Raw genomic sequence first — 17,630 nt, forward strand, 5'->3', positions numbered from 1 at the left:
TCAACCAATCACAACCTGCCTAACACACATGCTGGTGCGTGAACACACACAGATACACAAACACCTAGCAGAAGAATGGAGAACAAATTGCTTTGGAGAGAAAACAGGCATACTGTCGGAACATTCCTATACTGCTACTCTCTCTCTCTCACTCACACACACGCAAGCACGCATGCACACACGCACACACACACACACACACACACACACGCACGCACGCACGCACGCACGCACGCACGCAAGCTCGCACGTACACACGCACACACAAAGCCACACAATCACACATCCGTAGTCAGTCTCTCGCTTAGCATTGCACACATGGACACACACATTTCTGTCCCTCTCACACACATACACACACACATAATCCTATTGTGTTTGTAACAACAAGGTTGACAGATTCACAAAGGGGATTAGGCTCCTTAAAGCGTATGTATGTGTATATGTGTGTGTGTGTGTGTGTGTGTGTGTGTGTGTGTGTGTGGGAGGGGGGGGCAACAAACAATATTATGCTTGTGATGATGCCCCATTCCATTCTGTTCTATAATATTCCATTATGTTCACACTACTTTGTCCATGGGAATACACATGTATGCACACAAATATATACACACCATGGACACAAACACACATAAAAGGAGAATGAATACACTACCTATAAGTGAGTAAGGTAATAGATTTGGGGGCTGTAACGAGATTTGGCGAAAATAAACATATTGGCTGTTTCATTGTGAAACTGATTTTAGAGCTAGGCTGCTAATAGTGATCAAATGCTGAATGTATAGATGTATGGTTCGATGTATAGTCTAATGCTTGTCATATGCTAAAAACTGTCTCCTGCATGTTTCTGTTGATGCCGTGGTTCTATCGTCAATGTGTATCCCTTACTAATGCTACAGAAACAAAAGTAAGATGCATCAAACACATTAAACCACATCAAATAGTAGCCATAGTAGCCACAGCAGGAGAGGGAGGGAGTGGAAAGTCTATTATGTAGACTCAAGCGGGTTTGCAGTGGAAGGAAGAAATGAGAGCTTCAGCCTGTCTAATTAGCTTGTGGTTGTATGAATCTGTGACCTAAAGGGAGTGGCTCAAATTGACTTGTTCACACTGTAGGCATCAGTGAGGATGGTCTGTTGAATGAAAATGATCTCATTTATTACACTCGCTATGCTGACATTTTTTCTGCCGCTCTCAGGTTTCAAACCAGGCCACTGAGGAGCTTTTGAGGATTGATTTGGTAGGGGATGTGTGTAAGAAAGACATCAATTTTCTGTTCTCATTAAAACACACAATCTCTGCCCACTCTTGTTACAAAGTGCACAAAATCGTTTTTTTTTTATACTCAATGGTGTAACTCCCAAATACCTGGAACTCTGTAAATTGGACTTTAAGATCATAGACAGCAATTGGGCTGTTCTCTTTGATCTGGACACATCCCAGTGCAGAAATACATCACTCCAGAGGCTGCTGTAAAAACACCCAGACTCTCATGACCTTGTAATAAGCTTGTGATTCCAACATAATCAGTGAATTTCAGGATGTGCCTGTCCTCACAGAGATTCTGGTAATCATCTATGTACAGAAAGTACAGGTGAGAGAACAGGACACCCACATCTCAGAGGCTTTTTTGTCATTTTTGTTCCACTAAGGTGTCCCTGTCACTTCCTCCTCCCACCTGAGAACAACATGTTAGAAAATCTGAATGAATAACCAAATAAATGTTACATCAGTGAATACAGTATTGCCTTAAGTACGCTGTGTCATATCACATCAGAGAGGAAAACCACTAAACGCCTGGCAAGACTATACTTAACCAAGGTCAAAGCTGCATTTTCCAAACCTCTCTTCTGCTTATAGTAAAGACAAAGAATCTAACGAGCTCTCAACCATCTGGATCTTGTTCTTGATGAGCCTTTCAACTTTCTTCATGACCAATAAGGGCCAAAACCCCCTCTCGTATATTCTACTAAGTACAACATTGCTTCGTCAATCCCTGTCCATTTATCTATTTTAGTACGTATGATATTACATTGTTAGGGAAGCTGGCATTGACAATTAAATGACCAGTAGGCAAAACAGGAATCACATTCATTGTGCCTGCTCAGTTACCCAGTGTTATAATTGATTTGAAATGTATGGAATATATTATTAAGTCCTAATGAGAGGAAGAATCAATTTTCACAAGGAATTTTGACTGAGTGCAGTATTTCAATATGACTAACACTGGTGGCTACAAGAGGACTAAATATCTCATGAGTCAATAATGCATGACTATAAAATGAAATGCTGTTTACAGTACTGTGATTAAGTAAGCCCTGCCCTTCACAGATTACCTTTGAAGCACAGAAGCATGCATATATATGTGCACACACACACAAACAACCAAAGAAGCTTTGACTCAATACCCCAATACTAAGGTTATTGACTGTAAAATTGAACCACATTTCCAGTTATGTTGTGAATGAATATTTCATGAATTCATATTTCATGGTGTTTCAGCTGCTGTGAATGAAATGCTGTTTAGTGCTGTGTGATTAAGAGAGTCCTGCTCAGTATTTGGACTACAGTGCTGCAAGAGGACTGAGATCCCAAGGGACGCAAAAACAAATTTTATTGGTGCAGGAAATATTCACACTAATGTCGGATTGAGCGGGCGTCCAATATCATTGAATGTTTTGTCATTCATAAATGATGTTTGGTACCAAATTATGTAATTCGAATTAAAAATTATATTTAGAAGTCATTAACATGAAATAAATTTTTATCCCTACTATAATCTACCAATCAAAAGTTACATTCGAAAACATGACACACACAGAAACATATGGATGCACAAATGTAAGGAGAAATGAAGCAAAAACAGACGCACACATGCATTGCAGTCTCTCTGTCCCTCTCAGCGCACGCATAATATGTATGCACACACACACACACACTGCAGATCAATTGAACCAGGGGTCAACTGTGCTGTAAAAATCCACCTTGACATCTTTCCCTCCTATAAAATACATCACATATTAAAAACCATAAAAAACAGATGAAAAATCTAAAATAAAATCTTAAAAGTAAGCGCTGACATTATGACTCTGTGATGGGATCTGCAGAAGAGAGAAGAGAAGAGAAGAGAAGAGAAGAGAAGAGAAGAGAAGAGAAGAGAAGAGAAGAGAAGAGTGATGATATAGTAACATTCAAATTCATATCATGTGTTTGTCTTAGCTGCAGAGTAATAGCAGGTTCGCTAAGCTCTGAGATAAATCTGGTAACATCTAGCATGTGGAGTAAACCAGGTTAAAGCCATTTGTCATGAGATAAACACGTGTACCATCTAACCCTCCTTTACAACTGGCTGTGAAGCAGTAACTTGACATCTATGCTGCGCTTTGTAGTCTCCTAGCACAGTGTTATATAACATAGAATGATGGGATAATACTAGACTGATGCACTTAAAAAAGCCGGTGCTCGAGGGAATGACTCATCCCCGGAAACAAATTCTCAAAATCCCCATTCACTTGAGTTTCATTGAAAATGGATGAGTGGTGAGGCAAATATTTGCACTTATCGTTCAATGTTCTCTATCGTTTATCAAAATATTTGAAAGGACAGTAATTATACATGCAGTCATATGTCTGGCAGACAGATTTCTATACTGTATTAATGTACACACTATAAGTGAAATGATTATTGGTGATGCAGTCTATTTTACTGAGCACTTCTTCTCACTCTCACTCATAATATCAGTTCTGACCTGCCCTGACTGGTGTGGTAGCTCTTGTGTCTCATTACTCAAAGCTCATGTCTGGCATCACATGAGACAACTCACATCACAACACACCTGACAGTGCCATTAAACTGAAGTACAGGTGTCTTTACCTTTTACCTGCCATGTCCCTTCATCAAAATATGGCTTTAGTGAATAAAAGGTGACTCAGGGCAAATGAGCACCTGTGCCTTTTTTCATTTGGCAGGAATCAGCTGCTAATCCTCAGAGTAACAGAAGGTTTACTCTGTGTGGAGCGCTGAATCCTGCATCAATCCAATGGGCAGCTGCTGCATTTAAATTATAGAAACCGATGGTGGTGCTCTAAAATCCTACTCTGTGGAGGCCCTTAAAATGTCGAAAGTAAGATGAGCTGGTGATGGATTGCTGCTGAAGCCACACAGAGATCTCGCAATCAATTTGAACAGACTTTGCAACCAAATCACTGATTAGAAAAACATGAAAACAGGAGAAGAGGAACTGAGGTAGGTAAACCCTGCTAGCCATACCAAACCTTCCTTCTGACTTAGAATATGATTGGTAAAGTTATTAAAACATTACTTCATGTGATGGACTTCACCAAAAAAATGTATCTGAAAGCTGTACAGACCTGTACAGACTCTGCACCAATTTTAAGAAGACAATTCAGCACATTCCCTGTGCCTGCTCCATTCAGTTTGAATGATAACACATTTTCACATTTTGAATATGTACTATTCATCCAATAGATAAACAATCTGAAACACTATTCATGTGATATCTGTGTGCTGTGTTTCATGAGGTTGTACATTCAACACTAAAACGCATAATAACTAAAACATGTAATACTGTCATTGTCATTCCCAAAAAATAACATTTAGAGCTAAAGTAAACTAGAATGAAAACATAAATGATTCCTCAGAAATATCTTCAGATACTCATTGTAACCTCTAAGAGTGACTTGATTTGAACAAACTGTGGCTGTTTCTATTCTTAAACCAAAATCCAATTTTAAGTCAAATATCATTCTGTAAATATATATGCGATGAAAGGCCTGACATGCATCCATGCAGTGAAACACTCAATATCTTTTTCATTCCATAGAAAACAAAAATAAATCACCGATATGCTGTTTTATCGTTGTTTAACTCAAACCTTAAAGAAAATTCAAGGCAAATATTATGCTTTGAAAGTATGTGTACATAGGTATTGTGTAACTCCACAATCACATATGAACATACACACACTGATATATTATGCTCTAAAGCCGAAGTGACACCTCTTTATGGACTGTGCAGACAGATATATAAGCTTTTGCTATATTTATTTATTCATGGAGTAGACACAAAGTCACTGAAACTTTAATGTAAATGATGCCAATAATGTTGCAATGCTCTCTTAAATCTATAGCTGTGACATGCCACGGTTCAAGGTCAACTAAAAGATTGCCGTGCAGACAACCTGGACTGCTGCATGTATGTGTGTGTGTGTGTGTGTGTGTGTGTGTGTGTGTGTGTGTGTGGTCTCGCCTTGCAAGAGAGAGTGGAGTCAAAGTGTGGCCAGGTTGGTGACCTTGGCTTTAATAATAGATGGATGGTGACAAGAAAAAGAGAGGGACAGCGAGAGCGAGAGCGAGAGCGAGAGAGAGAGAGAGAGAGAGAGAGAGAGAGAGAGAGAGAGAGAGAGAGAGGCCATGAGACAGACAAAAGCAGAAACACAGTCAGGTGGAGAGTGAATAAGTGAAAACAAGAAACAGAGAAGCAGGACGGGGCAGCTGAGAGACAACACACAGAAGATGGGTGGCTGATATAGGAAATGGGTTGAGAGAGAGGAAGGCGGAAGCAGTGACACCAAATAACAGTGCATTATAGAGTAACTGACAGAAAATGCAGTTATTTTAGAAAGAAGGGAAAGAGAGGGGGATAGAGAGACTCTTAATGAAGAAAAATGAGACTGATAGAGAGACAAATACAGAGAGAAAGGGAAGAGAGGGAGAATGTGAGGAGTGAAAGAGGTGAGTGACTTGTTGGTAGAGCTCCGTTGGCTCACTGATGGAGGACCTGTCTAACACACACACACAAGCACACACACACACACACACACACACACACACACACACACTCACACTCACACAAACACACACGCAAACACACACACACCCACACACACACACTCACACTCACACAAACACACATGCAAACACACACACACACACTCACACACACTCACACTCACACTCACACTCACACTCACACACTCACACACACACACACACACACACACACACACACACACACACGTATACATTGTGTAGTGCTTCAGTGACTTTGCAGCAAGGCTTGAGTTACTGATAATGTTTATATTACATAGCCAAGGTCTATGGAATGTGGCTTTAGGAACACACATGCATAAACACATACACACATGCACACATACATAGTCTCTTTCTCCCATTTTTCCTTTCTCCCATTTCTCAATAACACACAAACATGTCACACAGCCACCCACTAACACCACAGGCATCAACCTTTATAGTAAATCTTGTGGGTGATGGAGCCAGAACTCTGGGGCAAACACATTTATCTTGCTCAGAGTATTGATAGAACTTTTCAGGGTATTTAGGTTTTAGTGAGAAAGTCCCATAAAGGGATATATACATTCAGGTAAATATGTACTACCTTTTCTGTAGTATATGGCAATCTAAGAATGTTACAAGACTTTAGGACAGGCAGATACAAATAATTATAGAATAAGACAGCGTCAGACATACTGGGCTTCATACTTGAGATGAATGGGCCAACATTCCTTTCAAACATGTATAAAACAAACACACATTTTAATAAGGATCCCTTAAATATGGTTATTAAAGAATATATGTACGTACTTTTTAAGTTGAAAAGTAAACTTGTCAGTCATCTCTTGTTAACAAACAACGCAATGGAGACATAAACATATCTGTAAAATTTCTATAATGCAGTTGCATATTACCCATCGACTAACTAGATCTATACACTTGAACACCAAATCAAGTGACAAGCTAATACTGGCCGAAATTATAATCTGTGCAATCACATGAACACCTACAAAAAAATCTGGCATTTGATTACCCTTATAGGATACATCCAATATAAATGTATTATCCGCTGTTAAACGTATGGGAATATACGCACTGCAGAGTATATAGACAGGTAAATTCCTGAAAATAAAAGAATGTCAGACCATCATGCCCGTACAATGGAGCATTATTATAAGCATGGATGCATTTAGATGGCAGTTCTCTCCATTAATTTTTCTATTGATCTCTGTGGGGAAATTACTCAGGAGCAATGACTGAGGATATCATAGAGCCCCTAAGCAGATGTCCTTTATTATTTGAAGTTGACTCCTTTTTAAACATGCAGTTCTTTATGTGGGCATGTGTTGTGAACCATTGCATGCCTTAGAGAAGATTATGGGTCATACCACTTAAATAAAATCACTGAAACAAGACAACTGTGTTGGTAGAGTTTCTTTAAGAGAGATAGAATTGTATTACTTGATCATTTTCTATTTGGATGCCTTTGTGCACTACAGAATCTTCAGTGTATATACAACGTTGCACTATTGGAAAATACAGTAGACCTATAAACCAAATATAAAAACCTTAAATTTAATTAGACTGTATGTTAACCATTTTGTATTGGTATCATTTGAACTTCACATTGAAACTCAAGGAGTATAAAGGGCAAAAATATATCAAAACAATGTGTCATCGTCCCTCCACTCGTGGAACTCACTACATCAATGGACTCAGCACTGTGACCTCATTATGATGATAAATCCACAGATGATGACACTCAAATGAGGCACACAAAGTTCATTTCTGCAGCAAAGCTCACTACACTGTGTTTCGTGGACTGTAATCAAATTCACACTCCATCCATCACACAGGGAACTTTGGAAAGGTTAATGTTTTTAATATGGCAGGAGCTGATTTGACAGTGAAAAAAAAAAATTCTCTGTTCTTCATTGATATTCAGAAAAAGGTTAGGTGTTGCTACAAAAACATGTATTTTGAATCTGATTGGAAGAGTCTCTCCAGTCTTTGCAACAGTGTCTACCTGCACCCCAGGTACTCTACATCACTACTACTGACGCCATCCTTACAAAACAAATCATCTTCAAATAAAACCCCCTGTACTGCTGGACTGATTGATGGTGACGAGTATTGACCTTGTAAACTTCTGTGGTTTAAGAGATGACAGCACTGGCTCCGAGCCTATTACATCTCTGCTGCAAGTGTCACACCGTGGTGAGGTTGTCTTGTCTTGGGTTTGTTTTGTCCTGTCATTTCCTGTTTTATTTTGAAAAGTAATTCTCCTCTCGTTAAAGAGTGATTTTTTGTTTGTTAATTCCTATCCTAGCTTAGATTCATAGCCCTTTGTTTTTTCCTCGTTAAAGAGTGATTTTTTGTTTGTTAATTCTTATCCTAGCTTAGATTCATAGCCCTTTGTTTATTCCTCGTTAAAGAGTGATTTTTTGTTTAACTCATATCCTAGCTTAGATTCATAGTCCTTGGTTTTTTCCTCTTTAAGAGTGATTTTTGTTTGTAGCCAAATTATTTTATACAGGCAGGTTTTTCCTCCATACGGAGCGTTTTGTGTTTATTTGTTTCTTTTTACTAGAGTTATTTTTCCCTCCTCTTGGAGTGTTTATTGTTTTCTCTATAGTCAGAGTATAGTGTCTAGTTATGTTTATAGCCATTTGTTTGTCACTCGGTCCGAGGTCTCCGGTGAATTCAATAAAAGCCTTTTGTTATCTAAAATCTCTGCATCTGAGTCCTGCTTTGAGTCTCGGCCTGACAGCAAGCATCTTAGTAGCTCTTAGTTAATGTATTTCCTCCAAGTTGTTGAATACACAGAATGTAATGGAGTTTTCCAGTGAGTTTAGATCCAAAGTGAGACAATGACTGCAGGTTTACTAAACAGCAGCCACTATGGACAAAAGTCATAATTGAAGGATAATGGCACATTGAATTTCCCTTCATTTCCCAAGATTTCCCTCGAGTCACTTGCTTTAAAGAGCTCATCATTAAGCAACCTGACTAAGAGAGAATGGAACAGGACCACAGGCAGGGAGCAAAAAACTTTCCTGATGTTCTTGTTTTATCTTAGTGATAAAACAACTTAAAAGTTTATCTGTGACATACTTTTTTTTTTTTTTTTTTAAAATGATTAAAATGTTTGTGTCATGCTAAGATAAAGAGAAGCAAAATTAGATGGAGTCAAAAGTAAGTGAGCTGATTTACTTACTTTCTCTCTTTCACACAATTGCATGCTCATGACTTACCTTTGTAGTTGATCTTAAATCCTATAGATCCGACACTCTCATCTGACTGTAGGTGAAGCCACATCTGGTGGGTCATACTGACAATGAGGTCAGGAACAAAGCTACCTGACAGGCTGGAGCACAAAATGCACGACTATTAAATCATTATCATCGTAACTGCCATTATATAAAGTATCATTTTCATCACTGCAATCACAGCTATAATCAGAATCTCAAGTGCTGCTGCTGAATGTGAGCAAATTGCTGCAGCATAATGCGCTAGAACTGAATGCTTCAGGAAAGCAAGTTTCTCATCGTTCATTCATACTATCCAACCTTTTTTCAGACTGCCAGCGCCTTTTAGATGTGCAAGCGAATAGTGACTATATGCAAAGTGAACTGAAATCATCAATTTTTTTTAGGACTCTGCATCTGTTATCCTTTTGGGCACAGCAGAGGGCTTTCACACTCAAGAACAGTTCAACTTTTTAAAAGGAACACAAATAATGGACTGTTGTTTTACGATCTAACCAATCGCAACAAAGATGATGGAGGATTTCAAGCCAACTGGCAACTGACGGCTTACATCAAGAACCAGAATGAAAATGGACAGAGTAGAAGCAGTGGTAGTTTTTACTCTGATCACTTAGACTTTACAGTTTCATAAACTAACAATAGCGCTGCTGCTTATGAATCCAGCTGGTCCTTATGGAGACAAATCACAATGTGCTTTATGAAATCACCGAAATAAAATGCAAAGAGTTAGTAAAGGCAGCACATTTTCTATAAGTTATTTCATTCATTTCTCAGTTTATCTCACAACATTACTTTAGTTATCGCTTTGTTGCGATGGGCTGCCTTGTACGACAACAGACCTTGCTTTGTATGTATCTAGTTATTATGGCTCTAGGACGGTAACTGAACTTATTATGCATGATTTTCAAGCCAGGGTGATGCTTTGAGTGTATTTCTACTTAAGTACCTCTTTTAATTTGACGGTTGTTGTGGGTTTTTTTCATTATTATTATTTTTTTTTATTGCATTTTACAGTACAACATATCAGTGATACTTCTTTGCCTCTGGAATTTTCAATGTGTTTTTTCAGAACAGCTACTAACCACCACCACGCATGTTGGCGTTGTTAGAGGTTTGATACAGTGTAGGATCTGCCACCTCTGATTCACAGATGAATAATACAGCAGTTACATATTTATGAATTCTAAATTGTTTCTCTTTAAGGGTTTTACTGTATTCCATTTGACATCCTCTATGCTTGATTTGGACATGAAAAAACTTTTCACAGAAAATGAATTAGAGTATGTAAAGGACAGCGTGATACTCACACTTGCAGTATAGTTGTAGGATCTCCCACCTCCCCTCCATCTCCTATAGTCAGAGTATCATAGGCTATCTCCAGGTCAAACTCTTCAAAGTTGATCTGGATCACCTACAGTTCACACACAGAAAAAAGACCCAGACATATCAGGTTCAAGACACTTTCAGTTCGACCCAGTCAAAATCAAAAGACTGGTATTTAAGCGTATGGTTACAAAAGTCAGTGCTACTAAAAGTAATAACCACAAGAAAAAGAAGAAAGCATATACTGAAAACAAACAAACATTATAGAGACCAAAACCCTACAGTGCATGGGGATTTGTTTAATGATCCCAGTTTAAGTACCATCAGTTTAGAGGATGTAGAAGTGGGCCATGATATCTATTACAGAGTGTTAGGACCACTGAAAAAAAACAGTAAAATGTCTTGTACAATTCCAGCTCTATTGTTGAAAAATTACAACTTCTCCGAATAATATTACATATTTTTATTTAAATTGTGACTTTACTCTCATGATGTAACTAATGTCCTAATAGTGGCCCTAAAACTCATTGAAGATGTCAGTTTAGCTTGACCCATTTTTTCAACAGAAACTCTGAAATATGGTGGTTAAATAGACTGGGGTAAATGCATGAAAAGCATTGAGTATAGATTTACAGAAAAAATGATAAAAGTAAGTAAGAAAGTAATAAAAGTAACAACAACAAAAAAAACAATTGAAAAGAGGAGGGTAAGGCCAAGAAATAAATTAGAATAATGTCAAAAATATATGTTTAAAATGATATTGCTCTGCATTGACCCCAATCATAACCAGCATATGCTCCATAGCTGTTTTTATGTTTAGACTTTCACCTATGACCATATCAAAGACACATTTTGCTCTCGTGGAATTAAACTAGACCAAAGGTGAATCATCAGAATTCATTAATGCACCACACAATGTGGTGTGACTTTATTCAACACAGCATAAGGAACACGGAACAGATGAGGAGCACCTTCTACACTGCACCGGAAGCTGTGAGAATCAGCACACAGCTCAAAACTCTGATCAGGAATTATTAAACCAACACTTTCTGTTTCATCTAAGACCAGAGAGAAACACATTTGGCAGAGAAGAAGAGAGAAAAGCAGAGGGGAGGAGGAAGAAAAAAGAGAAATAAAGCAGGAGAGAGACAGAAAGGGGGGAGTACATAGACAGAAGGAAGGAGATGGAGGCAGATGGAAAAGGGGAGGAGAGAAAAGGAGGAGGCAACAGAGAGGAGTATGGGGGGGTTGGGGGGTGATAATGAATCTTTGATGCTAGCAATGTGCAGTGTTAGAATATTTCAAACTAGAATTCTGACTTGACCCTGAGGGGAAAGCTCACTTTCCCGAAACTCCCTCCTATTCCTCTTTCCTTGTGAGGAGTTTTCAGATTACCAGATACAATATTCTGCTGGAGGACTTCAACCCCCCTCCCCCCTTCCACAAAGAAAAAAGAAAAAAGAAAAAAAGAAAAAAAGAAAAAAAGAAAAAAAGAAAAAAAGAAAAAAAAAGAAAATCATACAAGTCTGAATCATCTGCATGCTGGTGTGTTAATAGTGCACATATTCCTAGCCGTTTTTGTATTCAAAAATTCTGTTTGAGACAGACATCATAAATAACCTGGGAACACGATACCACCAGTGTGCACACTGAGGTGTAAACAGCTTATCCTCACTATGACCTTAATCACTGAATCTATGAAGAAAGAGGGAACAAATGAAAAACTGAGCACACAAAAACAGTGGCTACGCCTTTTCCCTTACCTGCTGTTCAATTGCTTATCTGGTGGTAGTGTTGCCTGATTTACTCTTGTTCATGGGGTTAATTTTTATTTCATTCACAACTAGGACCTACCACAGTTTTTGATGTAGCTTGTGGCAGCAAAGGCAGACTAATGTTTTGTCTGACATCAAGTCCACATGTGAAACAATAAGCAATGTGGCCATACCACAATAAAATTAAGCAAGATGGAGAGCCCCAGCACCACCATCACCTGATGTGACCGGAAAGGAGTTAAACGAGGGGAGCTACAAAGATGAAGCAGTGGTCTGCCCATTGCTCACAATGCTGACTCAGTCTTATCGGCATGTAAGGCAGCAGATTGGATTAAAGCATTACCTACAAACCTGCTAAACTCTCTCTAGCAAGCACACACATAGAAACACACTCACACATACAGGCACATCTAGGTGGAGATTAATGTGTCTATTCCTGTGATTACATAGTCACCATTTTCACACTTATCACATTATTCCTTTGAGTCCAAAGCAAGCTTTCAATACAACAGCAAGTCTGACAGAAAAATAATGTGCACCAGTATATGTGATGATTTTTTTTGTGTGTTTTTTTCTGAAACACCCACAGTATCATCAAAAAGCAAGATCAGATCTTAAAGAAAGATTTATCATTTCACATTAAAATTCTATGTTGGATACTTTCTCTCATTTCTTGTGGAAACATAATTTTTAGTACATTTATGTTTTATAGGCTCATTTCTATAGTTATCTTAGTGAGGCTCCCATTGCAGGAAATTCTGCAGGTGTAGCATTAATGTATGCACATGGAGAATAGATTACCTTCTAAACAGCACACTTGATGTGCTTGAGGTTTACAAATGCTGGTTTGTGTGGGGATTTCGCTTACAGGTGATGTTTTTACTGATTCTAATATAGTAGCCTACCAGCAAAGAAGATGCTACCTCCTGACACATGTTAAAAAGTGGAGGTGATTTAGATCTCTTCCTGCATTTAGTCTTTTGGGTTCATCAACATTATAATATGAAAAGAAAAAGTGTGAATGTATGAATATTTTACAAGCTATAAACAAACCCCTCAAGACAAATACATGCTTCATCTCAGTGTGGTTATGTAGCTTTGACACCAGCTCTGGACTTCCTCAAGAACGTCAACCGGTGCTTCACAACTGGAAAATATTCCTGAAGGTTCGTATGAAGTCACAGTGGTGAATAGATGCTGTGCTAATATAGCTGCCATTCATCTGCAAGTCTAAAAAGAGAGAATTTGCCCTTTCTAGTAGCTGAAAGTTGTTATTTGATTTACATTTGAACACACAGTGGGGTGTACTTCCTCAACAGTGTTTTTTTGCTATAAAAGTGAAAAAAGAACTCTGGCTGATAAAAAGGGATGAGGGGAATGAAAGCTTCAAAAAAATTCAAACAAATGTGCTGAAGAAAGAAAATGAAAGGGGGCAAGTACTGAGTAACATGTGATGTGAAACATGAGAAATAGGGTCTGTTAGTTGGACAGGTATTAGAAACCATCCAGCCTCCTCAGGTTCTGTGGCAGGAAACAAAACAGCCCTATTCACCCATGCGGTTTCTTAAAACAGACGAGGGTCTGTGTGTTCCACTGATGAAAAGTGGTCCAGCTATCTCCTTGTATGCATCCTTAACAGAACACCCTAATGCCACATCAGCACTGTTCACACAGCATTAAACACAGCAGGGATATAACTACATTACACTGAGCCCATGTGTGTCTATGTGTGTGTGCGTATGAATGTGAGCACTGCACTGAAGTCAACTCCATTTGGAACCTCATTACTGACAGTATGTGGGTTAGTGTTTATGTGTGTGTTGTATATCTCTTTTAGTGTACGGTGTGTGTGGTGTGTGTGTGTGGTGTGTGTGTGTGTGTGTGTGTGTGTGTGTGTGTGTGTGTGTGTGTGTGTGTGTGTGTGTGTGTGTGTGTGTGTGTGCATGCGATAGATGAAATTGAACACTCTACATATTTCTCCTTTCCTCTAATTGGTTGGTGTTCATGCAAACATCCATCTCTCTCTCTCTCTCTCTCTCTCCCTCTCTCTCCCTTGCATCTCTCTGTCTTTCTCTCTCTCTTGCTGTCATCCTCCCTGTCTCTCTCTTTCTAATTGGCTGCTGCATTCCTTCTTTCCATCCATCTATGGCTTCTAGCCAATGAGGCGACAGAATTGAATTTCTGCTTGATAAAGCACTTCCTTTTGGTTGTCGTGGAGACAATGAGGTGGGGGAGGCTCCCTACCCATATCATAATAAGATCTAGGGATACCTTGAAGATACATTTACTGTAGGAATATCTGGAACACCTGGTGATTGACGCAGTCAGTGATGTAAAGCGGGCGCAGACAAGCCCGGGGAATAACAGATTGTCTGTGACAGCATTACAGTAAACCCTATGCCACTCGTCACTCCCCTTGAACATGCTTCTGCCTAGATGGTATAAGTTGTGCCAGTGTGACGAGAGCTGGGCATTAGCTGATGAAGACTGATGGCTCGAGTCTATTGCAACTTAGTGTTTTTCCATTTACTTCCGTTTTATTGAGCTGAACCCACCAGAAACCAACTCTGAACAGGAACCTGTGGGAAAGGCTATGCATGGCTTATACTGTTGCTATGCAACTACTGAAAAATGCATTTGAGTCACAGTTCTCTTTTACTAAATGTTTAACATTTTTTAAACTGAACCCTAAAAAAGTGCTATGCTGTTCATCCTGTCAAGAAGATGCAGGAGCATGCCATTTTAATGACTAACAGTGAGCTAAAGGAGCCAGTGCAGTGATTTTGTTTGTCTTGTGATTTCTGCCTTGTGGCTTCAGATTGTATATCTGATTTTTGATTTCACTGCCTGTAAATTAGTGCAAAGAAAGTCCAATCAAAAGTGCAACTTTTTATTCTTTCTGAATGCCATGATATTACACTTTCTTTGTGTTTGTCATAAATCCAGTCTTCTTATATCCATGTGTTATACATGGCACTCTGCATGCAAATGCATATGAAGTTACGCCTAGCCAGTTCATACTTAATGCTATCAATATATATAACGGAGCAGCTGTATACTGTTTTAATGAGCTAAGAAAATAGCTAGACATATAGAGTAGACATGAAATTGCCACAAATTTCATCTTATCTCACACATCATAAACAGGTGATGTGAAGAAAATGCTTTGGCTCACTGATGGGGAAGAGAAAAAGCAGAAACGAAATGATGATGAAAGTAGAGAGAAAAAAATGAGAAAATAGTACAGCAGATTTATTTTTGAGAAGAGAAGAGAAGAGAAGAGACGAGAAGAGAAGAGAAGAGAAGAGAAGAGAAGAGAAGAGAAGAGAAGAGAAGAGAAGAAGTCTAGTAATGGCCTTCCTGTCCTGCCATCCCCAAGGTTAAATGAGAACAGGACAGAATGAATTGGCTCTAAAGGCTCATTCTGCCAAAACTAAATGAAGCAATAACATCAGAGAGCTATAGAACCCCATTAACACTTAACCTGAGAGAGAGGGAGCAGAAGGGTAGGCAGAGAGAGAGATTAAGAGAAGGATGGAGGGAATGGGGCTGACAGAAAGAGACACAGAGAAGAAACTCTGTATCTCTTTACTTTCAGAGAATGAGAGGGAGACAGTAAGAAATGTGGAATATGTATGGGAAAGGGTGTAATGGAGAGAGTGATACGAGTGAAACAGTGAAAACAGACTTTTCCCCTCAAGTTCCCTCCTCCATCTCCCTCTCTTTATTCTTCCTCTTTCCATAGTAATTTGATGGTTTCAGGCAGAGCTCTTTAATGAAGAATCTGGGTAATTCTGAGGACAGACCCTCTGGGAGTGAGAGAGGAGGAGGGATGGGCAGTGTAAAAAAGAGAGAAAAAGAAGGATGAGACAGGGAGAATGAGAGAAAGGGAGTACAGGATGAAATAGGGAGAGACATGTACAAGCAATAAAAAAAGAGATGTTCTGCTAGTGGGAGAGGCAGGCTCAGTTGGGACTATTCCCTTACTCTGAATGTGTTATGCTGCTTGCACCATCACCCTCTTCCCCATTTCCCCCCTCTTCAGCCACAGACTCTCTCTCTCTTTTCCCAGTGTGTATTTGTCTATTTTGTTTTGCCTTCTCTCCTCAGGAGATCAACTGACCACTCACCTGCCCGCTAAGCTGCCCCTCATTCCCTCATCAGCCTTCTAACTGAGGACAGCTTTTTACTGCCAGTGTGCCAGATCATCAGTGCTCTCATTCTGTTCTAGCCATTCTTGCCTGTTACCTGTTGTTCACCTGCCAATTCCCCACTGTTTGTTTGCCTGTGCCACCTGCACAACATAAGCCTGCTTTTGAACCTAGTAAATTACCTTTTACTCCTCTAGATGCTTCTCTGGATCTGCAATTTCCTACTGAACAATGACAGAATGTGAGTTCCTAAACCACAGTGAACCTACAAACACTGGAATGTGACCGTGTCCAAAGCCTTTACTGGAATATCTGTATATCTCAATATGTGTATACTAAACCATTTGTTTTTGCAACATTGAAATGGTTCATTAAACATTGTCAACATTGTGACATTAAATCCATTTATGTGATTTATTTTAAGCCTTTATAATCTTTGATGCCCCTTTCTAATTAAACAAATATGTACCAATTTGTATGGTATTCACTTTGTTAAAGTAAAACACATTAAATGTACATTAAAGTCAGCCAATAACAGAAAAAGTCCATCATAGTTGGATTTCTTTTTTTAAATCATACCTCATGTCACTGTACTATTTCTAAATATTAAACACACAACATTTCTGGAAAACTGTATCGTCAAATTGATTGATTAATGCTACTGACTTCACAGACTTTAAAGCATTTTTGTTTAAATTCAGCCAAAAATCCACCAGCAAGCAATGACACTGATCTCATGGCAATGAGACAAGTCTGATTGTACCAAAGATGCTAATCCATGAGCAAGATGAAGATGGAGGTTGATTTTCTTCACGATTTAGCTAATATGACTGCTCTCGCATGTGCCTCTTCACAGGTGTCCCGCACGGATACAAAAACTTGCCAAGACAGATGAAAAATGAATGATATGGGAGATGGTCCAAACTAAGGATTAGTCACTTTTTTATGATGATCATCCCTTTTTCTCTCGCCTTATAGCTTCATTTGGCTCTAAATAGGCTTAGTATATTTATAAGCCTCCACTTCTCTGTCGTACAAAATTTCTATAAACGCCTAACTGATGAATGTGGCCACAGCCCTGGGTTAAACTTTCAGATCTTGGCCAGAAGCAATACATGCTGGATATGTTTGGTTCTCCTTTACTTACACTACACACTGAGTTTCACTACAGCCCCTTTAAGTGCTTTTTATTTATTTATTTACTTATTATTCTTTAAAAATATTGTTTTGGAATGTTTTGTATTTTATTGATGGTATATAGTGAGTATATACAGAGAGAAAGAGGCAATGGTTAAAGAG

The 17,630-nt window shown here is 38.8% G+C and overlaps 1 protein-coding gene across 1 annotated transcript in view; it reads right to left on the minus strand.

The window, feature by feature from the left end:
* Positions 1-17,630, minus strand: part of LOC111223117 (CUB and sushi domain-containing protein 3-like) — a 262,697-nt gene that overhangs the window by 90,652 nt on the left and 154,415 nt on the right. Inside the window, exons 11-12 of the mRNA XM_022747144.1 lie at positions 10,390-10,493; positions 9,068-9,180 (exon numbers count right to left, since the gene is read on the minus strand). Coding sequence (XP_022602865.1) covers positions 9,068-9,180; positions 10,390-10,493 — 217 coding nt within the window. The remainder of the gene's footprint in view (positions 1-9,067; positions 9,181-10,389; positions 10,494-17,630) is intronic.

This window comes from Seriola dumerili, unplaced genomic scaffold (genome assembly GCF_002260705.1).
Source record: "Seriola dumerili isolate Sdu_G_001 unplaced genomic scaffold, Sdu_1.0 BDQW01000110.1, whole genome shotgun sequence".
In the NCBI taxonomy this organism is placed as follows: Eukaryota; Metazoa; Chordata; class Actinopteri; order Carangiformes; family Carangidae; genus Seriola; species Seriola dumerili.